Below are 25,188 nucleotides of genomic sequence, written 5' to 3'. Positions count from 1 at the left end.
TTTTGGACTGAGGAGGAGTTTCTGTTCCGGACAGAATGTTTGGAGCTTTCGTCCTGAAGATGTTGATTCTCTGGTGTTACGTGTTGTTTGGTCTCCTGGAGAGATCAAGCAGTGACAAAACACTTTATTGCCTCTGGCAGCGTTCAAATCAAACATTTATTCAACACTTTATTAAAACTCTTCCAGCGTGCGCTGAGGTAGAGCGCGGGCGCTTCAGGAGGTGTACAAAAGGAATGCTTGCGATCGGTCGTTACTGATCCTAAACATGTGATCGTGTCTTTGTCCTCTTGGGTCCTGACGTTCCCATCAGGTCCAGGAAGTCTCTCAGCCTCTTCCTCGTCTTCTTCAGCTCCGACTCGCTGGTGATCACTTCCTGCTTCTTCGGCGTGACCTCGGATCCCTTCAAGTCCTCCTCCTCGACCTCGGCGCGCAGCGGACCGAGCGGACGCCTGACTGCGGGGTCCTCTCCCTCGCCGCTCGGAGGCGTCAGCGCTGAAGGGTGAAGCTCTGAGCTGAAGATCTCCATCTCTCTGCTCTGGAAACTCTCCTGCAGTTCGTTCAGAGCGTCGTCGTCCTGCAAACACCAGAGGAAAGGCTGAGTGACAGGTCAGAGAACCAATCAGCTGTCAGTCTGGGTTTTCCCAGCAGCTTTAGCAGCTTCACAGTTTCATTTCCCAACACACTGACGGTTCTGTACATGATCAGAGTGACGCCCTGTGGGGTCCGGAGTGGGTGTGGCCTCTCTCTCTGGGCACCTGGGGTAACGTGGGCTCGACGTACCTGCGAGGCGTCGTTGAAGAGGCTCCAGATGTCTGAGAGGAGCTCTGCGGCGCTCGGATACGCGGGAAGCCGATGGAGCGTCAGGCGCTCCGACATCTCCTTCAGCTGAGGCCAGACGCCGAGCTGGAAACACAAGAACACCAGAGTCAGGAGGAGGTTCTGCTGGAGCGCCACCTGCTGGGAAAACTAGCGGCACACACAGAACTCCGGTACACTGTGAAAATACTCTTACACAAGTAAACATTTAATCGTTCAAATCTGCACCTGTGAGAAGCAGCAGATGCTTTTACAGGAAATTAACACCACATGTTGAAGCTACATCGGCGAGTTTCTGTTTGACGGTAACAAGCAGCTTTATCCCGCTGCCATGTGCTTTCAGAGCGCTACGAGGACCGTTTCTGGCTTTCAGCTGGTATCTGGTCCAGACAGAGTCTGACACGCTGCCAGAGCTTCTGTTGGTCCTGCTGTCCAGGACTCTGTCAGAACCAGGACCCTGACAGAACCAGGACCCCGACAGAACCAGGACCCAGCACCTGTCAGAACCAGGAACCTGACAGAACCAGGACTCCGACAGAACCAGGACTCCGACAGAACCAGGACTCTGTCAGAACCAAGAACCTGTCAGAACCAGGAACCTGTCAGAACCAGGAACCTGACAGAACCATGAGAACCAGGACCCTGACAGAACCAGGACCCTGTCAGATCCAGGAGGCCAGAAGAAGCAGTCTGATGAGGTTTCAGTTGAAAGATCAAAAAGCATCTTGTAAGTTTATAAAACTGTTTTGTTCTGTTTTAAGTACATTTAATAGCAATAACATCATGTTGCTTCAAAGTTCACTGTGGCCTCTTCTTTACGTTTGTATTTGACGTGATTCCTTTTTATCTCCGTTAACAGATTTTTATTATTTTGGCCGGTGGTTTTGTGCAGCAGCCCTGAGCTGCAGACTCATGTGCTCCAGTAAAAGAAGCACCACGGTAACGTCTGAGCCCGTGAAGAGCTGCTTTCTTCATCTCGTTCCACCTTTTACTTTTCCGTTTCCCAGCTCACACGTCTGTAAAGCGGCTGCTGGCTGGACGGCTGTTAGTCTGTTTCCCGTTCACAGTTTGTGTCAAAGTGCAGAAGTACAGAGAAAGAGAGAATCAGAATCAACAGAATAAACTGGATTATTGCAGCTGCAGATGAACTGACCTCAGAAAGCCGTTGGCATCCCTCCACCTTCAGGTGCAGCAGCAGACTCTCACACCTCTGCAACACACAAACACACCGCAGCTTAGAGAGTCGGCTTCCCGCTGCGCGTTAACTCCACACCAGTTACTGCTGATGGGTAATTATCAGTTTTATTGTTATCATGAACATGTGATCGATTCTCTTTTTGTTGTTTGAAATAAGAATCGTACAAAAATATTGGACACTTGTATCAGACGGCTCCTCGTCCTGATCAGGTCGTCCTCACGTTACAATCAGAGGAAGGACGAGAGCTCAGCAGCTGAGAGAGGAGGCGGCGGCAGATAGTTCAGCGACCGCAGTCAGCTGTGGAGGAGGAGGCGGAAGTGACCCATCTTTAGCGGTGAGTTTCAAACCTCCAAAAAGACGACGGGAAGAAGAAGAAAACGCGGAACGAGTCACTAAAGTGAAGAGTCTGCAGAAACAAACAGGAAGCTGCTCGTCCAGCTGATGTCGGACTGCGTCTGATATCCGGATGCTCTGGGACGGAGCGCAGCGAGCGATCGCCGACACGTGACGTGAAGCGTTAAAGGATTTCAGAAGGTGGAAGCGATGGAGAGTCAGACGTGTGGTCTTAAAGTTGTCACAGTGACGAACACGCCTGAGAGAGGCTGACAGGCGGCGTGCGGGAGAAAAAAAGAGGCGGTGAGTACTGGAGACGTTTGGACACTAAGGGCCTTAAAGTCATGGAGTACTGATACCCTGATTCTGTGTTTCCCACAGGTCAGACTCTTTAACGTGAACATGAAACACGGCTTCATCTTGTCGCTGCTGTTTAGTCTCGCAGATGCAAATCACGTGGACACATGTCTGTAAATAACTGCTCTATTTTATAAGTTATGATATTTAGTTAGTTATGTGATCAGATCTGTGTGCAGCAGGAAGAGACTACAAACTTCTGTTCATTAAACATTGTGCTGTTTCATGATAAATAAACTTGTCCCCTGGCTGCAGAACCTCTCGGGGCCACCAGATGGTGCCACATAGCAAATTACAGAGACACCTGCAGAAGTGAGGTCACTGCCTGAAGAAGGGAGGAGCCACAGGCTGTCTTTACTTCACCACTGCTCTCCTTCAGTTTGTCTTGAGGCCGGCTGAGACGTAACTCTGCTCTTTCAAAAGACTGTTTGCCTCTGAGCGGCTGACTGGTGTCTAATTTTACTGAGAATAAAAAGGTTCTTTCCCAACCTTTTTATTCTCAGTAAAGAGACTTTATCCATCTGGCCCAAGACTTTTTACTGGACACCATCCATGTGGAGCTTATAACCAAAGTTTGATGATAAAGTTATAGCAGCGTCCAAGCAAAGCACAGAGATCTAAACAGAGATAACAAAGAGGTCAAATTAAATATAACAACATTAAAATATACAGCTGCCGTCTGTACAGGAGGCTTTTTAATCTGGATCTGACCCAGCTGATCTGGCATTTGTTGACAGGTCGCCATGGTAGCCCCCTGCTGGCAGCTGGAGAGGACGCACGGTTTAAGTCGCCCACCGCTGGCTGCTAGAGAGGACGCAGGTTTAAGTTGCCCCCTGCTGGCTGCTAGAGAGGACGCAGGTTTAAGTTGCCCCCTGCTGGCTGCTAGAGAGGACGCAGGTTTAAGTTGCCCCCTGCTGGCTGCTAGAGAGGACGCAGGTTTAAGTTGCCCCCTGCTGGCTGCTAGAGAGGACGCAGGTTTAAGTCGCCCCCTGCTGGCTGCTGGAGAGGACGCAGGTTTAAGTCGCCCCCTGCTGGCTGCTGGAGAGGACGCAGGTTTAAGTCGCCCCCTGCTGGCTGCTAGAGAGGACGCAGGTTTAAGTCGCCCCCTGCTGGCTGCTAGAGAGGACGCAGGTTTAAGTCGCCCCCTGCTGGCCGCTAGAGAGGACGCAGGTTTAAGTCGCCCCCTGCTGGCTGCTAGAGAGGACGCAGGTTTAAGTCGCCCCCTGCTGGCTGCTAGAGAGGACGCAGGTTTAAGTCGCCCCCTGCTGGCTGCTAGAGAGAACGCAGGTTTAAGTCTCCCCCTGCTGGCTGCTAGAGAGGACGCAGGTTTAAGTCGCCCCCTGCTGGCCGCTAGAGAGGACGCAGGTTTAAGTCGCCCCCTGCTGGCTGCTAGAGAGGACGCAGGTTTAAGTCGCCCCCTGCTGGCCGCTAGAGAGGACGCAGGTTTAAGTCGCCCCCTGCTGGCTGCTAGAGAGGACGCAGGTTTAAGTCGCCCCCTGCTGGCCGCTAGAGAGGATGCAGGTTTAAGGGCCCCCTGCTGGCTGCTGGAGAGGACGCAGGTTTAAGTCGCCCCCTGCTGGCCGCTAGAGAGGATGCAGGTTTAAGGGGCCCCCTGCTGGCTGCTGGAGAGGACGCAGGTTTAAGTCGCCCCCTGCTGGCTGCTAGAGAGGATGCAGGTTTAAGTCGCCCCCTGCTGGCTGCTAGAGAGGACGCAGGTTTAAGTCGCCCCCTGCTGGCTGCTAGAGAGGATGCAGGTTTAAGTCGCCCCCTGCTGGCCGCTAGAGAGGACGCAGGTTTAAGTCGCCCCCTGCTGGCTGCTAGAGAGGACGCAGGTTTAAGTCGCCCCCTGCTGGCCGCTAGAGAGGACGCAGGTTTAAGTCGCCCCCTGCTGGCCGCTAGAGAGGACGCAGGTTTAAGTCGCCCCCTGCTGGCTGCTAGAGAGGACGCAGGTTTAAGTCGCCCCCTGCTGGCCGCTAGAGAGGACGCAGGTTTAAGTCGCCCCCTGCTGGCTGCTGGAGAGGATGCATGTGTGTGCGCGTGTGGACTCTGACCCTCTGGTCCAGCAGACTGAGACAGGGACTCTGAGGTCTTCGTGGTCTGTCAGAGCTGTAGGGGTCTGAGGGGTCTGACAGGTCCTGACACAGCGAACAGGTCCACTCTGACCTGTAAGACAAAGAGCAGGGACGGACAAACACAAATCAGTTTGCTGTTGTTTTGTTCAGTGTTAAGCTAATGACAATAAATAAAGACTTCCTGCTGATTTTTCACATTAAAAGTGTTCTAGAAAAGGGAGATATTCCATCTTTTGAGTCACCAGCAGGTTTTAACGTGACACACCTGTGAAGGTAACATGTTTTTTTGTGGAACTAGGAACTTTCTTTACAATTTAGTGAGTCATTTGTACTTAAAGCTGTTTTACAGTCACAATTAAACAGTTGTGTCTTTTTTGTCAGATCCGCTCTTTAGCGTGCTGTGCTCACCCCTCAGTCAGGGTAGGGACCTGTTCACTGGGTAATCTCAGTTAAAAGGTGGGGTCAGCGACTCTAATCTCAAATACGTATTTTGTAAACATATCCTCAAGGTCAACAAGATGTCCGTTCTGTGAGCGCTGAGAAATAAACCAGTGTTTATTCTCAGCCCTGCTTTGTAAGTGGGAACCTGGTGTTTGGACCTGCTGTCTCTGGCTCTGAGGCCGAATGAGTGAGGAGAGCTGAAAGAGCATGTTATCTCTCCAGCTTCAGGGTCAAACATCGTAAGTCTGGACAGCTCAGAGAAGATCAGTCTCTCTGAGTCCAGGGTTACATGCAAAATGTTTGGACTGGACACTAACATTAATTACATCACTTGTAACGTAGTTTTTGTCATGGTGTTGGATTTTTTTTCTTTCAAGCTTCAGTGTGTACGTTTTTGGGCTACTGTAGAAACATGACGATGCAACATGGTGACGTCCCTGTAAGAGGAGCCGCGGCGTTTGTAGATAGAAATGTCTCATTCTAAGGTGATAAAGACAGAACACAGCTGTAGATATTAAATTGTAGATCCTTCCGGGGAAGCGTGTTAGTGCAGACTTTAAAAACGATGACGCAGGCGCTCATGTTTGGCTTCCCGACTGGGTCTTATCCATTATCTCAATTCCACTTTGTAGTCATTCCATGCAAAAACCCTCTGGTGTGGTTCTTCGCGGGTGTTGTTGTTCTTTGCCTCTAGTAGAACTTTCTTCTTGTGTTGAATCTTCTACGACAGTCTGCACACATATGCCCAGTGTACGTTCTGATATTCAGCTAAAACGCCGGTGAGGACCGGTTTTTATTGGTGCAATCAACTAACTAACTTATTAAATATACTTCCGGTTATAAAATGAAGTCTTACAACAGATCTTGAGTCTATGTGAGATGCACATGTGATGAACTATTTCCCGACAGGCTCTCAGTCTATCTCAAGTGACTGTGTCTCTACTCAAGACAGTAAACCGCTAAGCTAAACGAACGTCCTCTAAGAGAGAGCGCGTCTGAAGAGGGTGTCCAAAAGCTTCTTGTTAAATTGTTGTGCATTAAAAGTATTATACTCAGATTTTTGAAACACCACAATGCATTTTGTTTAAATAAATTGCACTTTATTCTTTGTTATGTTTTAAGAAACAGCACATACTGTGGGTTTTAATGATGACCACTCTGGAATAATGAGCATGAAATCTTGGCTGCTTTTTGAAGTAGATAAAAATCCAGGTGCTGGTGGGAGTGGAGGCAGTGGTAGCATTAGCAGAATGTAAACAGTGCAGAAGGAAGTGAGCAAATGAGCGTTTGGTGCCAAGAAAAACCAGTATGATCCAGTTTTAGTTGGGAAGTCCCAGATTCTCCGCTGCGGGAAATGACCTAATGTTATGAAATGTATTGTATAACAGAGAATGTTGGTTTTTGGAACATTAAGTGTCTGATTTACAGTAACTACGCAACATCGACTGATGGCGATATATTTTAAACGCAGCAGCTCCGCCTCAGTTCTTCTGAGCGTGCCAAGATGTGAACTATTTTTGTTCCGATTTTTGACCGACTCCTGTCCATTTTGACAAAGATTTTTAAAGTGGTGAAGACGGGTTTGGGGTTTCTGCTGGCCTCGCACTGAGGCTTGCATCTGCAAGCCATGAGATCATCTACCCACTCACGCTGTGGTTATCTGATCTCTGGTGTTCCTGCCAGCAAAGCGCCAGATGTGCATATCTGGCTTCCTGTTTTCAAACCGCACAGCTCTAGAACCAGATCAAGCCAGTTTGAACCAGCTACACTTACATTCTTCCTGTCTACTGATTAAACATGGACAAAGCAATAAATCTTTCCATATGTTCAAGCATCATGTTTACACAACATTGTGTTGTAATAAAGCCACGCCCAATTTAAGCAACCATTAACAAATTTAATGCATCAAATGAGTAGTGAGGTAAAAACATTTAACGTATGGCCCCTACGAGTATTTGTGTAAAATTATACGTAAAGACACAAAAGTAAAAAGGTATTAAAAAATTAAATGACAAAAGTCTTTTCACAACTTTAGATCAGCAACGTCCGTCAACGATCCTACCAAAGTTTCCGTTCGACGAGGTCAGTTTTTGAGCAAAGTGATAAAAAGAAATCCAGGTGAATCCAGAGATAAAAATGATAAAATTTGACTCCAAACAAAGCCGTTTGAGATTATTGCAAAAACATAAAGTCATAGCGCCACCATGAGGTCAATGAGTGTCTTTTATTTGCCTGAATAGTGGGTGGAATTTGCAACCAGACAATTTTAGTGAGTTTTCGTCTCTAACATCAGCCTCTGACTCTGCAGGTGAAGTAAAGTATGTTGTTTTTTCCGTCCGTGGAGTGTTTCTGTTTAACCTCTTGCTTTTCTGGATCGCTGGTTTATTTGTTTTTTTGTACTGATTCTTACCAGATGTCAGGTCCGACAGGGGGAACGTGACAGTCTCTGTGGTATCCTCGACCGCAGGACCAGCAGATTATGGACCCGTTGGCTGATCCACAGGCCGAGCAGGAAACAATCTGCAGAGTCACGGGAGACTCTGGGGGTGACAGCGGCTCCATTAAGTCGTCTACGATGTCATCAACATGGGACTGTAACACAGCAGAGAGGAACATGTGGGTGGTTTAACGGTACCTGGGCCCTGTGAGTTCTTCAAAGCAGGCTCAAAGGAAAACAGATCTGTATCATTACAGTGTGGGCAGCAAGGAACAGTGGCTACCAACCGCTCTAGCTACAGCCCAGGGACCCTTCAGGCTCCTCTAGCCCAGTAGCAACCGCTCCATCTACGGCCCCGGTACCTTCAGACTCCTCTGGCCTAGTATCTAGTATCACTTTAGCCTCAGCCCAGTGACCTTCAGGCTCCTCTGACATGGTATCAACCGCTCCAGCTATGGCCTGAAAACCTTAAGGCTTGAACTGACCACTCTATAACCTTGGTCCCAGGACCTTCAGCTTCCTCTAACCCAGTATCCACCGCTCCAGCCACGGCTACAGGGACCTTCTGTCCCCTTTAACCCAGTATCAACTGCTCCAGCCACGGCCTTGAGGAAGACTTCAGTCTCTTCTAACCGTAAACTGGCTGCTCCAGCCTCAAACCCGGGACCTTAAGGCTTCTCTAACCCAGTATCCACCGCTCCAGCCATGACCCGGAACCTTCAGGCTCCTCTAACCCAGTATCCACCGCTCCAACCACGGCCTTGAGGAAGACTTCAGTCTCTTCTAACCGTAAACCGGCTGCTCCAGCCTCAAACCCGGGACCTTAAGGCTCCTCTAACCCAGTATCCACCGCTCCAACCACGGCTACAGGGACCTTCTGTCCCCTTTAACCCAGTATCAACTGCTCCAGCCACAGTCCCAGGACTGAGTTCAGGCTCAGGAAAGTCCGCACCATGGCCCAAACAAAAGTTTGTGCTTTGATTTGGTTTCACATTGCTAATATGCGAGCACACTAAAAGAACGTATGTTCGTAAGTACGTAAATGACGTACTTGACTCCTGTCGTCATCATTTGCGTCTTCCTATACTTGACATTGATTGATTTGTAGAATGGAAGAGCGTCTGATGTCAGCATGTTGACAGTTCCACTGGTAGCTGTATGTAGTCATACTTTGTATTTCATGCTCTGGACAATTTGACCTTTATTGTGCAGCTCCTCATCATACTTGAAAAGTTCCACATCCACAAATCGAAATGGACTGGATCCAGCCCTGCTTCAGTCGGTTTACTGCTGAACAGAAACTCTATTGCACCTCAAAAGAAAAATCGAAAAGCAATAAAAAGCTCCAACATTTTCGTTGTTGTAACTTATTTTGGCATTACTACCTGCAGCAACGATACTCGAGGCTCGTTCAAATTCGCTAAATAAATGTCCTCGTTGTGCAAACATTATATCGTCGCAGCCGGTAGGAAAGGAGGACAGACCAAAGAGGTTAGTGGCAGTTTGCTTCCATAGTGGCGTTCTGTTTCAAAAGATGGGCGGTCAGGGTGATTTATAACTGTGTCCTTATTTTAATGCATTTCTTCGTGCATTAGTTTGTTTCCAGTTTACATGGTAACCACCAAACTTCCTGTAAATAGTCTGAAAGTCTGAACTACGCAAAAAATGCTTTTACACTAATGAGCCGAACCATGGTTCAGTTTGATCCGGACCGAGACTACCTCTTTTTGTCGGACCAAATTTGGTCCGCTTAAATGAGTTAAGTCACGTTTGAAGAAAGGAGCCGGGCTGATTGGGTTATCCTGTAAAATAAATAACTTAAACACAACAGTGTTAAATGTCATGATTCGCCGGTGACCTCCTACCTGAGAGTCCTTGCTCATCTTTTCCAGGTAAATCTCATCTTTAGCATCACCGGGGACCAGGCGATAACCAGTGAGGGTACGTCCAGGGTGGGGCGGGGATACAGGCAGTCTGAAAAGACGCACTCTGGGCTGCCATTTGCTTAGACTGTAGTCCGGGTGTCCGATCTCAGCAATCGGTTCGTCTTTGTCTGATACTTCAGGTGTAAATGGCTTCCCTGCAGCTTCAGTTTCTTCAGACATGGTGGACGTCGGTTCATTCTCTGCATGTTCGTGCTGCCTCGCTACAACCTGTTGTACGCTGCGATCACAGGCGGAGTCCGCCACCGCCTTCACCACCGGACTCTGCTGCTGGTGTTTCAGAGGGCTGGTGGTGGGACCCTCGGAGGAGGTCAGAGCGCCGCTTGTAACTTCAGTTGTTGTGGTCACAGGAACACTGGATTGGTTGATGCCTGTGCAGGAGGAGGGAGGAGGAGAGTTCACTGGAACAGGTGAGTCAGTGTCACAGGTGTTCTCGGTTTGAGGAAGGGTCTCGCAGGAGGGGGTAAGATAGGTAGTTGTAGGAGGAGTGACGGAGGATGAGTAGGAAGGACACAACTGATCGGATGTGGTCGTCCGTGATGCCGTGAGATGTTCGTCTGGAACAGGTGGGGCAGTGTGGGGGAGGGGCCTGCAGGTGGGAGCAAGACAGGTGGACGTGGGTGGCGTGACAGGGAGGGGAAGACACAGCTGCTGGAGTTTCAGAAAGGCAGAATTAGGGCTGATTTCAGAAGACAGAGCGCCACTGGTTACAGTTGTAGAGTTCGTGGAATTTAGAGGTTGGTTGTCTGCTTTTTGCTCGTGGCTCGGCAGAGTTGTTTGACTCAGTCCGACAGGGATTTGATTTCCTGTGGTGGCTGCGGGGCACATCTTAAGACTGCTGCAGTTTTCCTGCTTTTGAAGACAGGCGTTTCCAGGTAAGGCGTAAGACACCGTCTGATTGAGCAGCACGGGAAACTGAGGCACCACTGACTGGAAGCCGGAGGGCCAGCAGGACAACTGGTACGCCGTCTGTGTGTTGGTCATCAAGAAGGCGGTGTTGCTCTGATGGGGAGCCATCAGTTGGTTCAAAACTGTTGAGGGTTTGGCAAGTTTGACAACCGCGAAGGACGGCGATGCACCTGCTGACGAGGTGAAACTCAAGCTGACAGGCTGCAGTTTCACTGAGGTAGGAACATTATTCAATGGCAGCAACACCGGTTTCAGGTTAGTTCCCAGGTGAGAGAACGTCCTCACAGAAGAGGATGGACCCTGTGCAGTTGTAAGGGAAGTAACTGTGGTGGTGGAGGTCACAGGAACAATGGATTGGTTGGAGCTCAGGCAGGAGGAGGGAGGAAGACTCAACTGATTGGACGAAGACATACGTGAAGAGGGCAAGCTGACCAGAACAGGTGAGTTAGTGTCACAGGTGTTCCCAGTTTGAGAGAGGGTCGACAGGAAGGTAAGAGGAGTGGCTGAGGACTGGGACGAGTTGGACGACGTGAAGGAGGTGGAGAGTGACCTGGAAGAGTAGGGGGGAGGAGGACCCAATGGAGTGGACGAAGAATTTGACACTGCAGAGGAACAGTTGACTGGAACAGGTGAGTCAGTGTCACTACTGGTCTTGGTTTGGGGGAGTGGTGCAGGACGGGTGCAGTTGAGATGGGAAGATGAGGTGGAGGTGGAGGAGGCTGGAGTGTCTATGTTCTGATTTGAGGATTTATGCGGGACAGAGAAAGGGATCCATGAAACTTGAAGTTCACCTGGAAACAGAAACGTTACGTCAGCAGCAGATTTAACCAAGAAACTGCTGTGGAAGTGTTCTTTCACCAACCCTAACCCTTACAGGAAGTGCAATAAAACCTTCACGAGTAAAAAGCCAATTCTTCAGCAGTGTTTCCTCTATATGTGGTCGTGATTCAGGAGCTACTAAAATTTCCCACTAAGCTCTACAAATGTTTTCACACTGGGAGCACGGCAGCACTCAATGCTCGGCCTGCTTCTTCTCCTCGTTCTATGCAGAACTTACGTGACAGATGTTATAAGAGCAGAGTAACTCCTATTGGGAGGTGCGTAGCGTTAGCGAACATCTCCCCTTCAGACTGAGCAGCTTCTACAGCAGCTACAGAGCTGCTCTGTGACTGAACATTAGCTCAGTTTATAGAAAGTAACTGGAAGCTGGATTTTATTACTGCCTACTTGTCCAATGTTGAGAACATCAGGTACAAACTTGCAGCTGACTGGAGGAGCTGAGGTTAGGAAAGCTAATTACTGATGCAAACTAGTCCTTTGAAGCTAATGAGGAGACGTTTGTTTGGATTTTAATGTGCACATAAAATCTCATGTTGCCTATTTTTTATATTAATGTTTTTTAATTAAGAAGCTGTAAAATGAAGACACAAAACATGAAGAGTCGTATCTGTAAGGATTCTGAGGTCACATTAACAGGGTTTTAGGGGCGATGCCCAAAACATGCCCTGCCATCACTGTAAAATCACTGTGGAGCAACAGAACCAACCAGATTACTTTCTCCAGGTCTGAAGGTTGGAGTTCCTCCAGCAGGCTGATCTTTGGCTGCTTTTCCAACTCTTTGTTCAGAGATATGGTGAAAATAACGTGAAATTACATATTTTTCATTGGAAAATGTAGAATTTTCTTTTACAACCAGCACTGAAACATTCATGTAAAGCTCCCATTAAACTGGGAAAACACTGCAGTTTGAAGCTGTTCTAAGGCGCATCGCGTGCTCATGGACACAAGAGCAAAGTTGCTGAGACGTGTTGTGTTGGGGTTTTATATTCAGACAGAAATTTTGCTTCACCTCCGCTGCTACAACTCCATCCTAAGGGAAACACTGATCAGTAAGCCTGTTCAGCAAGTAGCGTCCAAAATTACGCATTTGACTCTTTGGCCATAGGGACTGGTTGATGGAAAAATCCACCTGACAAGCATATTTATTACTGACCAAAATAATAAATGGCCTTTTATTGTTTCAGTACATTTTATTGAAAACAAACTAGAAGGAGGCTGTGAAGGAATTTTAGGGAGACAGGTTTCCCCAGAAGTAGTGAATGGGGCAGTGGATAAGACACTTGCCTTAGGTGTGGAGACAAGGGTTCAATTCCCACTTCAACACATCAACCAAAGACTCAACCCCTCGTTGCTCCAGAGACGTTTGACCTCTAATATTTTTAGCAATTCTAAGTCGCTTTGGATAAAAACATTAGATATATTTAACGAATAAGTATAAATGCAAGTCGATGCCAAATTCTGAAAACCCTGACGGTACTCATTCTTCTACAGTACAGATGATCCAAAATGTGGAAGATGGAGACAAGTGTAGCAGCAGCGACAGAGGGTGGAGTTAGTTCAACATTTTACATCCGTGGGTTTTTGTGGCTCCGTGTCAAAGCCTTGTTTTTTTTTCCAGTCTTGGAATATGTCGAAGAGCTGATTTAGGCAGACGTTTCAACTCAAAATCACCAAAGATGATGCCCTGTGCAGCGCTTAGGCAGCATTGCTTCACTGCTGTTAGACTGAGTTTCAGAAATGTGACATTCAAAAAACATCTTGGGAAGGACGTCAGAACTGACGAGGTCAGATCCGCAGATACACAGGAAAGAGAATAAAATCAGACCAAACAACAGATTTAAATAAAGATAAACTTACCAAACTTCAAAATGGCCTCCAGAGAAGTCCTTTCAGTGACGACATTCATCTGAAACATGGTCTGAGGAGGAGATGAGTCCCGATCAGGAAGGTTCTTCATCTGAGACTCAATCTGCAGACGGATATAGGACAAGGTCAGGACAGGTCTGTCTGAAGCAGCTTGGCTGATTTAACCACCTGAAGAAGCAGTACGAGTCATATTTCTCTCTGTGGAGGTGTTTCCTTGGTTTGAATCGATGGTCAGGTAGTTTCTTCACATCATAGCTTATTGTCTGGTGTGTTTGGGGAGCTGTGTCCAGGTCTGACATCCCAGTCACTCTTCCCTTCATTCTCAAATCTGACTGGCCCTCTTCTCTTCCCATACTGAAAAAAAATTCTGCTAACCCTGACGACCTAAACAATTACAGACCAAAGTCCAACCTTCCCTTTCTTTCCAAAACATCGGAGAGGGTGGTGGCCACTCCACTACAAAACCATCTCAACTTCAATAACCTCCATGAAACTGCCCTTGTCAAAATCACCAACTGACTCTGGCCTACCAACCATCCTCACCCTCTTAGACCTGAGTGCAGCATTTGACACAATGTTTGGTGCTTTCGTCTTGTGAAGGCTGACGGCTGACGGCACAAATGAGCCTCCAAAGCTCTTTGAGGATCGGGGCTGAAGGAGCTCCTGAGCTGCCTCAGCTCAGCATGGAGAGGATGAGAGGGGTTGTCCATGATGGTTTTCAGCTTCCTTCTCATCCTCCTCTCAGTCACTGCCTCCACACTGTCCAGTTTCATCCCCACCACCGAGCTGGCCTTCACCAGCTTGCCCAGTTTGTTGGCGCCACAAGTCCCCCTCCCCAGCACACCACAGCAAAGAAGATGACACTGGCCACTACAGACTGGTAGAACATCTGAAGGACCTGAGCCTCCTCAGGAAGAACAGCCTGCTCTGTCCTTTCCTGTAGAGGGCCTTGGTGTTGTCTGTCCAGTCCAGTTTGTTGTTGAGGTGCACCCCCAGGAGCTTGTAGGTGTCCAGCATCTCTACCGCCTCACCGCCTCTTGCTGCACCTGAAGCTCCTTGGTTTTTTCTGTGTTGAGCTGGAGGTGGTTGCTGTCACACCATCCGATGAAGCTCTCAATCAGGTCTCTGTACTTGTCCTCGCTGTCATCAGTGGACGATGAAGGAGTCTTCTGAGAACTTCTAGAGGTGGCTTGTTCCAGAGTCAAAGCAAAAGTCAGAAGTGTAGAGTGTGAAGAGAAACCGTGACAGGACAGTTCCTTGGGGTGTGCCAGTGTTGCTCACCACGACGTCTGACAGGCAGCCATGCAGCCTGACATCCTGCGGCCTGTCAGCGAGGTAGTCAGTGATCCAGGCCGCCAGGTCCTGATCCACTTGCATCACAGAGAACTTCTCAGCCAGTTGGAGAGGCTGGACGGTTTCAAAAGCACTGGAGAAGTCGAAGAACATGATCCTCACCGTGCTGTGTGGCTCCTGCAGGTGGGTGTAAGCTCTGTGAAGCAGGTAGCTGATGTTAGTCTGGTACGCAAATTGCAGAGGGTCCAGTCAGTCACGTACCAGAGGCCTGAGGTGCTGCAGCACCAGTCTCTCGAAAGTCTTCATTACACCGAGGTGATGCTGCTTGAGGAGGTGGAGGGTGAGGGGGGTCCAGGCAGCCTTGTTGTGTCAAACCTGTTGAGAATCTGGTTTCTCCCCAAGCGCGAGCCGGCACTGCTGATGGCGGAATGTTCAGGGACGTTCCCCATGACAGGACTTGTATCTCCACCGGCTCCCTGTCTTCTTTTTCCTCACCGTCACGCTGGCACGACATCCTCGCCTTCGTATCCTTAACTTCGCCGGGATCTCCTTCGGACATTCAAAAGGTCGATCCCGAAACTGTAAGAGCTCCTCACGTGAGTACACTCCAGTGTTTTGTTTTCTGGTGGTCGCGGTGTCCATTGTTTGTGTAACAATGTCCTGTTAACGGTAACGTTAGCCGTTGTCGTGACTGATTAATGAAGATCATTCTAATTGGCAGCAAATCCACCCTCTCCAAACAGCAAAACCTCATTATTAATATTGATGGTTTCCCATCATGCTGTCATCCAAACACCCTGCCCTTTGAATCCAACATAAAAACCATCACCAGGACTGCCGTTTTCCACCTCCGCAATCTCTGAAGACTCCGACCCTCTCTCTCACACTCCAGCACTGAAGCTCCTCCGTGCCTTTGTCTCTTCCCATCTAGACTACTGCAACACTCTCCTCACTGGTATCCAAACCGAACTTATAAATCGACTCCAACTGGTTCAGAACTCTGCAGCAAGAATCACATATACATATCACACCTACTCTCACTCCGCCTCTCCACCATGGGAGCCTGAGCCTTTAGCTGCTCGGCCCCCCGGCTTTGGACCACAATACCCCCTCAAAACTCTGTGAAGCACATAGTCTTTAGACTTATTTAACCCCTGACTTCTGTAATTGTTTTGTCTTCTTATTTTAAACTTGTACTGTTTGAATTATGACCTTTTTATTACCTTGTATACAAGATGCCCTTGAGTGTCCTGAAAGGCGTCCCCTAAATATAATAATGTAATGTATGAGATGTACCTCAGCCGTGTAGGCTAGCAGAGTCAACAGGTCGCTGGCGTTCTGGGCTTTTTCTGCAGTTTCAGTCACCAACTGTTGATTCTGCTGCATCTGCTTCAGCTTCGTCATCTTCCTCTGAATCGTCTCACGCTCCAGCTCACACACCTTCTGCTCACAAACAAAAACATTCACATGCAATAAACTGTGCAACAACTCCCAAAACTAAAATCTAGAGAATTTCACTTGTTTCAACTTTTTTTGTTCTTAAGTAGCAAGTGAAATGTTCTTGTTCTGTTGGCAGATAATTTAGCTTATTCAAAGTAGTATTTCCCCCATTTCATTGCTTTTTTCATTGTTTTTGAGAGCTCAGTTTTTGCAATGCACAGGTCAGAAACGTCATCGTACGTCTGCATTAATTAGAGCTCAGAAGCAGCAGGCCGTGTGCAGCGAGTCCTGCGGTGTGTTTACAGCTAGCAGCTGATGGAGTTAAGCTAATACTGGGTCCGGAGTTATTGTTTCAGGTTTTCGTCAGTCAGGAGGTTTCTACAAGGGGCCGAAGTCAGTCACCTGCTCTCCAAAACAAACAGCTGATTACAACAAGTCATAAAGCTCATTAAGAAGCCGTTTTCTGTTTAGGTGTTTTTGCTTCGGTGTTGACCGTTCAGGAGCTTTCTACTGGATGCAAATAACCACTGAGGTTACTGTCTCGTTCATTATATTGTTCACATCGTGCGTCTCGTTCATTATATTGTTCACACCGTGTCTCGTTCATTATATTGTTCACATCGTGTCTCGTTCATTATATTGTTCACATCGTGCGTCTCGTTCATTATATTGTTCACATCGTGCGTCTCGTTCATTATATTGTTCACATCGTGCGTCTCGTTCATTATATTGTTCACATCGTGCGTCTCGTTCATTATATTGTTCACATCGTGCGTCTCGTTCATTATATTGTTCACATCGTGCGTCTCGTTCATTATATTGTTCACATCGTGCGTCTCGTTCATTATATTGTTCACATCGTGCGTCTCGTTCATTATATTGTTCACACCGTGTCTCGTTCATTATATTGTTCACATCGTGTCTCGTTCATTATATTGTTCACATCGTGCGTCTCGTTCATTATATTGTTCACATCGTGCGTCTCGTTCATTATATTGTTCACATCGTGCGTCTCGTTCATTATATTGTTCACATCGTGCGTCTCGTTCATTATATTGTTCACATCGTGCGTCTCGTTCATTATATTGTTCACATCGTGTCTCGTTCATTATATTGTTCACATCGTGCGTCTCGTTCATTATATTGTTCACATCGTGCGTCTCGTTCATTATATTGTTCACATCGTGCGTCTCGTTCATTATATTGTTCACATCGTGCGTCTCGTTCATTATATTGTTCACATCGTGCGTCTCGTTCATTATATTGTTCACATCGTGCGTCTCGTTCATTATATTGTTCACATCGTGTCTCGTTCATTATATTGTTCACATCGTGCGTCTCGTTCATTATATTGTTCACATCGTGCGTCTCGTTCATTATATTGTTCACATCGTGTCTCGTTCATTATATTGTTCACATCGTGTCTCGTTCATTATATTGTTCACATCGTGTCTCGTTCATTATATTGTTCACATCGTGCGTCTCGTTCATTATATTGTTCACATCGTGTCTCGTTCATTATATTGTTCACATCGTGTCTCGTTCATTATATTGTTCACATCGTGCGTCTCGTTCATTATATTGTTCACATCGTGTCTCGTTCATTATATTGTTCACATCGTGCGTCTCGTTCATTATATTGTTCACATCGTGCGTCTCGTTCATTATATTGTTCACATCGTGCGTCTCGTTCATTATATTGTTCACATCGTGCGTCTCGTTCATTATATTGTTCACATCGTGCGTCTCGTTCATTATATTGTTCACATCGTGTCTCGTTCATTATATTGTTCACATCGTGTCTCGTTCATTATATTGTTCACATCGTGCGTCTCGTTCATTATATTGTTCACATCGTGTCTCGTTCATTATATTGTTCACATCGTGCGTCTCGTTCATTATATTGTTCACATCGTGCGTCTCGTTCATTATATTGTTCACATCGTGCGTCTCGTTCATTATATTGTTCACATCGTGCGTCTCGTTCATTATATTGTTCACATCGTGCGTCTCGTTCATTATATTGTTCACATCGTGCGTCTCGTTCATTATATTGTTCACATCGTGCGTCTCGTTCATTATATTGTTCACATCGTGTCTCGTTCATTATATTGTTCACATCGTGCGTCTCGTTCATTATATTGTTCACATCGTGTCTCGTTCATTATATTGTTCACATCGTGCGTCTCGTTCATTATATTGTTCACATCGTGTCTCGTTCATTATATTGTTCACACCGTGTCTCGTTCATTATATTGTTCACATCGTGTCTCGTTCATTATATTGTTCACATCGTGCGTCTCGTTCATTATATTGTTCACATCGTGTCTCGTTCATTATATTGTTCACATCGTGCGTCTCGTTCATTATATTGTTCACATCGTGCGTCTCGTTCATTATATTGTTCACATCGTGTCTCGTTCATTATATTGTTCACATCGTGTCTCGTTCATTATATTGTTCACATCGTGCGTCTCGTTCATTATATTGTTCACATCGTGTCTCGTTCATTATATTGTTCACATCGTGCGTCTCGTTCATTATATTGTTCACATCGTGCGTCTCGTTCATTATATTGTTCACATCGTGCGTCTCGTTCATTATATTGTTCACATCATGTGTCTCGTTCATTATATTGTTCACATCGTGCGTCTCGTTCATTATATTGTTCACATCATGTGTCTCGTTCATTATATTGTTCACATCGTGCGTCTCGTTCATTATATTGTTCACATCGTGCGTCTCGTTCATGTCTAACCGTCGCAGGTCTTCAGATCACCGTGGAAACAACGGGCTGCAGAAACCTTTTAGTTTCTTTAAAAGTAGATCCTGAGACTGAAAGTAGACGTTGCTAAACTCAGCTTCTTCTCTTTTAGAAATATAACATATCCTTAATATAATCAACCAATGACAGGAGACTTAGTTTCCATAGAAGAAGAAGAACACATGTATGAAGTAAAGGTACAGTCCAGGATTCAGACGTTTTCTCTGAGAGGTCTCTTTAAACAACAGGTGAGATCTTCCTCTTCAAAATCATTTCATTCAGAGTCCAAAGCCGACAGCAAGTTGCTTCTACAATAGTCTTCTCTCAATATGTTCAGACTCGTTAACATTCACAGTCTGTTCTGATAAAAAGTAGAAAAAGGGAATAAAGTTGGAGTAAAACAGAGTCTCTGTAAAGTTACCTTGATCTCTTTTAAAAGTTCTTCCATCCTCCTTTTCAGGTGTTGAGTTATGATAAAGTAGGACTGCTGCAGCTCCTCCTTCAGGTTCGACTGACTCTCAGACACCTGCTGCAGCCTGAGACACAACAACACAGGTGGCTTTGATTTTGGAGCTTAGTAGCTGGAACATGAAAACCAGCAGCAGCAACCTAAGACTCAAACACATGCTTTCACTGTTAAGGCCCATTTATACTTCTGTGTCGAATCCACTCAGTTCGCCTGCGTCGCGTTACGGCACCAGAGAATTGGATCTCAGAATCCGGTCAATTTTCAAAAATAAAACACGTTGTGCAGATTCCCAGACAAAAGAAGAAACCAGTTAACTATGTAGCCGACTTTATTGCGGTAGAAGCAGGAAAAGCACCGATAACCACAATCAATAAAATCTAAGCATGTCAGCACAATCAGGCAAAACGCTCTGATTCTGAAATGCTCCCTGTGGGATATGCAGCCATGCAGACGACGGGACAAGCGGGTCGCAGAGAGCCTGGACATACTTGCGTTAGCGCACGCAAGATGACTGCCACTCGTATCCTGCGTTCCTTTGGAGCGTAGGTCGTGCACGTCCCCAGGAATTAACGCTACGCGTCCGCGAGATGCAGTTCAGCACATGAACGTGGGGGCAGTGTGTCGACCTGACCGGCAGGTCAGCAGCAAACTGCTGTTCTACACAGCAGCCAGGTGGTGGCGGTACGCAGTTGGTTTGCCAACCGTCATTAAAGGCAGAAGAAGAAGGTCAGCGGCAGACCTAAAGAAAGGAGATTTATGGCGGGATGTCTACAGTAAAACCCCTGGAGCAAGTCCACAGTTACCGAGTTCGCTATGATGGCTCACTAAAACCACGATCGCCTCAAGTTTGCTATGTTTGGATTGTTTACGATAACTCTGTGTCGGCGAGGGATGATCCTGCCCTGATCGGCCCCCTAGCGGATTCACGTTTAATCCTCCACACGCAAGTACGCTGACAAGTATGTGAACGGTGCTGTTTGTGTCGGCGACGCCCGTCTGCGCCTATACATTGTTAAAAAGCAAGGATGTTGGGGGCTTTACGGGTAGGCCTAGCAGAGGACAAAGGACAAGTTGTCCCGCTGCTGAGACACTTCCAGTGGAAGTTGACGCCGCTGCAGTGACGGAACAGGTTATGAGCAACACCCCAAAGATCTCACAGACGTCCAGAAGCAGTTGTACATTTGTTTCGGCATCGCCAAAGTCTGTCAAAACTTAACGTGCCTTTATTTCTGAAAATATTGTTGGACGTTTTGTTTTGCTTTAGAAGAATGTTTTGTTTGGTCTCCCAGTAAATAACCCACAGGGAACTGTGAACTGGTTCCACCTCCTCCTGATAAATGTAAATCACTGAAAACTTACTTTTTTGTCTTTTCGAAAGAGTTCAAACATTTTTTCCATTCAAAAGGTCCCGAAAGCAAAAAGCAGCTAAAACTGTTTCAGCTTATGTTGTATTTAAAGTTTTTAATCCCTTAGTGCGTTTGGCATTAATGGGGGGGGACCTGGGAGAAGAAGTAAGAGTTCATCGAACAGTGCAACCTGTACAAGAGAATTGTAAGAGGATAGAAGAAGAAGACGCACAGGTATGAACAGTCACACTGGCACGAAGCCTCGACACAGAAGAATAAACTTTAAACAGCAGCAATCATCATTAACCTCATTTAATAACCATCAGGGGCTACACGGGCGTCCTGCAGGAACCTGTTCGTGTACCTGGTCTCCATGTCCAGAAGACTCTGCCTCGCTGTGGCTCGCTGTGCTCGGATTGGCTGAACCAGGTCATCCAGCTGCTTCTTCAGGTTGCTCAACGCTTCGCTAACAAACTGATAGCTGAGAGGAGGAGGCACAACAGGTGAGTGACCTTCACATACGTTTACCAGGCGAACTCCGCCTGCACCGCTCACTGACTCTATACTGAGGAACCTTCAGCCTGATTCTAACAGCTGAGATGTGGAACAGTCCCGCTCGGCGTACCTGTGGTTCATGTGAGTCATGAGCTGACAGTCTCTGCAGGTGACCTGTTTACAGGTGAAACAGAAGAGTTTGAGCGGCTCGGAGGGGTGGATCCTGCAGAACTTGGTGGGAGGAGTCGAGACGCATCCTGGAGACAGAAGACAGAGACATCATTAACCAGCTGCTCTGTCTTCCTTCATATAATATATATATATATAATATATTCCACATAAAGCTTCTGAGGGTGGACTAATATTAATAAATAAAATACACACACACACACACTTATACTGCCGTGCAAAGGCAAAAGGCCGTAACTTTGATATTGGTTGAAAATGAGTTATTCTCATTTTTGGATTTTTGGTTTGTTTTTGCTGAAACTTCAAAATCCCCAGAGAAGCTTTGTTTTGCTACACTTCAAAGTGAAGTTTTATGCCCATGTATAATGAATGCATGTCATTGAAGCACTTCGGACACAAACACAGCTTGACTGAAGTATAATGTTAGAGTGTTTTTACTAACGTAACATCTAGTTTTTAAGAAGGTCAAACGCTCTCGAGGAAAAATGTTGGTGGAGATGCCTTTGAAACACAGACACCTAGATCAAGGTTAAAAGGATGTACATATATATATATATATATATATATATATGTAATTAATGAAGGGAGACAGAGCAGCTGGTCATTGGTTGATGCTACAGTGAAATGAAGTTGCAGCTCCAGTATCAGCTGTTACCACCCGTCACTACAGGTGTCACAAGAACAATAACAGCGTAACATTGGTAGAATTATATTTCCTGCCGATCACAGTTACTTTTACAGCTGCAAGCGTTTTCTAGTGAAGCATTTAGTACGAAAATATCATTATGGATTTACCTCGTTTCTAAGAGTCTGTTCACACTGTGAAAATATCAAACAATAATATGATAATTACACGTTTATTTGGAAGTCCGGGCCCCACAGAGTCTGCTTAAAAAAACAAAACAACCCTTGAATGAAAGTAGTTGACCCCTGATCCACAGTGAGGTGAAACCAAGCAGAACCACGTTTCAGCACATATCAACAGGGTCTGACCTGCCGCCGGCTGGTTGAGGATCCTGTGGGATCTGGTCAGAGTGACTCTGCGGTGAGCCGACACGCAGACGTCGCACAGAGCTTCGTTACAGTCCAGACACCAACATCTGGCCGAGGAGTTGTCGCAGCTGCTGCACTGAGGAGATAAGAGATAAGACGTGTTAGTGGAAAGCTCCCGTCTCCAGGCGTTGGTGATAGTCTGAGCTCAATTAACTCTTTAAACCCCGACTGGGCTGAAAAAGCAGGACGGATGTCTGTTAGTAAAAACAGCAACAAGCAGCTGAATAAGGAGAACAGCCCTCGACTGGATCGACATCCATCAGGAAATTTATGACTTTCTTTCTGAGACACAAACAAAATGTGAAAAATCCCGGAAATCTTACTTGAATAACAATTATATATATATATATATATATATATATATATATATATATATATATATATATATATATATATATATATATATATATATATATATATATATGGATAATACCACGGAAAAGTTAAATAATTTCTGCAATTTATTTCAAAAAGTGAATTTTTTAATGTATTTTAGAATAATGAAAATATTTTTCAAGCCGTTTTGTTTTAATCTTGATGGTTGCAGTTTGCAGCTCAGGGAAACTAAAGCTGCAGCATCAAAGCGGAGAAGTCTGAAAACGCTGCCGACCCCGTTTTTCATTTTAACGGGCAAAAACGGAGGACTTTAGAAACGACGACTCAGACACTCACGCTCGGCTCTCTGATTGGCTCTAATAAGTCATGCAAAGCAGAAACAAGATGCTGTTGCCAGAGTTTTAGATTTGGTATTTTTATTAAAATATTTGTACCGTGTAAATAACACCTACTGTCGGGTCGGAAATAAGGACCGGCCGGGCCAGTGAAAGACCTGGTCCCTACCCTAACCAACGTAATAAACTCAATAAAATTACTCTATTAGATTTCTTCTTTAGTCAAAAAACTGCGTAGTCAAAACTTCACTGGAGACGGTCAAGAGTCGGTGCAAAAGAGTTTATTCCAATAAAGGACAGATAAACCCGAGCAACATCCCTGCAGGTCTCAGGATGGAACCGAGTTGGTGGTCAGCGAACATCACCTTATATTCACCTTAAGCTCCACCTTGTCCCTCCCTTCAGGTGGGCGTTACATCTTAACTCCTCCTTATCTCCTCCTTCTAGGTGGGCGTTACATCTTAACTCCACCTATAGTGTTCGCTGACCATTCCTCCCCTTTGGTGGATTTCCTATCCTCTACTGCCTCTAGTGGCCTTTTTCTTGTACTGTTTTACCAAATTAACCCTTTCATTAATGTTACAATTTCCACTTTTTAACTATTATTACATGTAATTATTGTTACCATTTATCTCTCTTTATATTTTTTATATTACTGGATTAGAAATCCACTAATATGTTTCAACTTCAGTCCCACCGTATTTTTTAAAAGTTATACAGGCATAGTTTGACACCATTAAAACTTAAACACTTACAATCGTATTTTTTAAAAGAATTAATAAGGAATAACATATTTAATACATGTATAATGTGATTCAATGAACAAATACATGATTTAACAATGCCAACCATGAGAGTGCTTTGTCTCATACAAGTTAACTTTCGGCAGCGCAAAGCTTGGTTTCATGCAGTACCAGGCGCCATTAATCACAACATGTCATGATCTCATTCTTGGCCTCAGTTCGCGATGATCTCAGCCCTGGCGTACGTGACTTACTGCATGTGCCTTGCTTCCATTGAGTGGGTTACGGTTGGCTAGGTTTTGCCTGCGCGGCCTGAGCAGCTTCTCTGCTCGTGTAGGCTCATTAAAAAGCACACGTTCATGAATACACAGAGTATAGGAATAATGTATGATAAACACACAGAATATAAGAATAAAATATGATAAACACACAGAATATAAGAATAAAATATGATAACACACAGAATATAAGAATAAAATATGATAAACACACAGAGTATAAGAATAAAATATGAGTTTGAACACACTCATTAAACACGCAGTAGTTAAACTTTACACTATAAAATAACACTTTAAATGATGACAATGTAGACCACCATTACTCTAGTAATTAATGATAACAATTTAGGCTATAATGCTCCAAAATAATTCACAACACTAACAGCCTCCACTTGTTCTGTGCGGGTCTCTGTATTTACTTCGCGGCGACTCTCAGTCCGTTTCCCGCCGCCACGCCGTTACTTTTAACTCTGGCGTTACATTCAGTAACCGTCCCAGCTCGTTACTGCTCCATGCTAAATAAAACCTGGTTCTTTGTCTGTACTTTAGTCTTTCACCAAATCTTCTGTAACTACGGAACAGACCATCTGTGTACGTGAACGGCCACCAGATGCGCGCTTTCAGTGGTTTTAGTACAGACGGAGATCAGCTGCTGAGGACGGAGATCGTATTTGTTTCGAATACGTCCACACTACTGTTTTTAAACCAAAACAGAGTAGTGTGGACGGGTCAGTCTGGTTCTGACGCTCACAGTTATGTCTTCCACCAAGTTTTATAGATGAACCCGTTTTAGATGCTTGTGTTACTTTATATTTACTTGCTGCTCTACTTTCTGCACTGAGGCCGACAGACTGTAGGTTCTTATGATGTTTGGCTTTAGCTCAGCTCAAACACATGATGATCTTATAGACCATGATGCATTGCTGCAGATTAAACTACCCAACAGGAGTTAAAACATCTGCAGCATTAAAATACACATTAATGTAGCAGGAATATTAATCCAGAAACATTTAGTGCAACATGAGTACTTTTACTGCATGCTGCTGATAATACTCACGTGCTTTTGCTGAAGGAAGGTTTGAATGCAGGATTTTTTCACAGTGTAGTATTAGTATCTTGGCTGCAGTAAAGGATCTGAGTACTTCTTCTGCCGCTGTTTATATAATATTAAGAGACCAGCTGAGAAGTTAACACTCGGCCTCGTTCACCACTTATTCAGTATCTTTCTACGTTTT

The 25,188-nt window shown here is 45.7% G+C and overlaps 1 protein-coding gene across 1 annotated transcript in view; it reads right to left on the bottom strand.

The window, feature by feature from the left end:
• Nucleotides 1-127: 127 nt before the first annotated feature.
• Nucleotides 128-25,188, bottom strand: part of trim33l (tripartite motif containing 33, like) — a 59,515-nt gene continuing 34,454 nt past the window's right edge. Inside the window, exons 3-14 of the mRNA XM_038712404.1 lie at nt 22,202-22,337; nt 21,150-21,276; nt 20,889-21,005; nt 19,131-19,245; nt 15,802-15,948; nt 13,204-13,315; nt 9,520-11,297; nt 7,628-7,809; nt 4,756-4,867; nt 1,970-2,026; nt 781-903; nt 128-574 (exon numbers count right to left, since the gene is read on the bottom strand). Coding sequence (XP_038568332.1) covers nt 260-574; nt 781-903; nt 1,970-2,026; nt 4,756-4,867; nt 7,628-7,809; nt 9,520-11,297; nt 13,204-13,315; nt 15,802-15,948; nt 19,131-19,245; nt 20,889-21,005; nt 21,150-21,276; nt 22,202-22,337 — 3,321 coding nt within the window. The 3' untranslated portion in view covers nt 128-259. The remainder of the gene's footprint in view (nt 575-780; nt 904-1,969; nt 2,027-4,755; nt 4,868-7,627; nt 7,810-9,519; nt 11,298-13,203; nt 13,316-15,801; nt 15,949-19,130; nt 19,246-20,888; nt 21,006-21,149; nt 21,277-22,201; nt 22,338-25,188) is intronic.

Source organism: Micropterus salmoides, unplaced genomic scaffold (assembly GCF_014851395.1).
Source record: "Micropterus salmoides isolate LMB-PRFRI ecotype aquatic unplaced genomic scaffold, ASM1485139v1 Ms_hic_scaffold_11, whole genome shotgun sequence".
Taxonomy (NCBI): domain Eukaryota; kingdom Metazoa; phylum Chordata; class Actinopteri; order Centrarchiformes; family Centrarchidae; genus Micropterus; species Micropterus salmoides.
The sequence above is the reverse complement of the archived record's forward strand: the minus strand, read 5'-3'. Positions and strand labels throughout refer to the sequence as shown.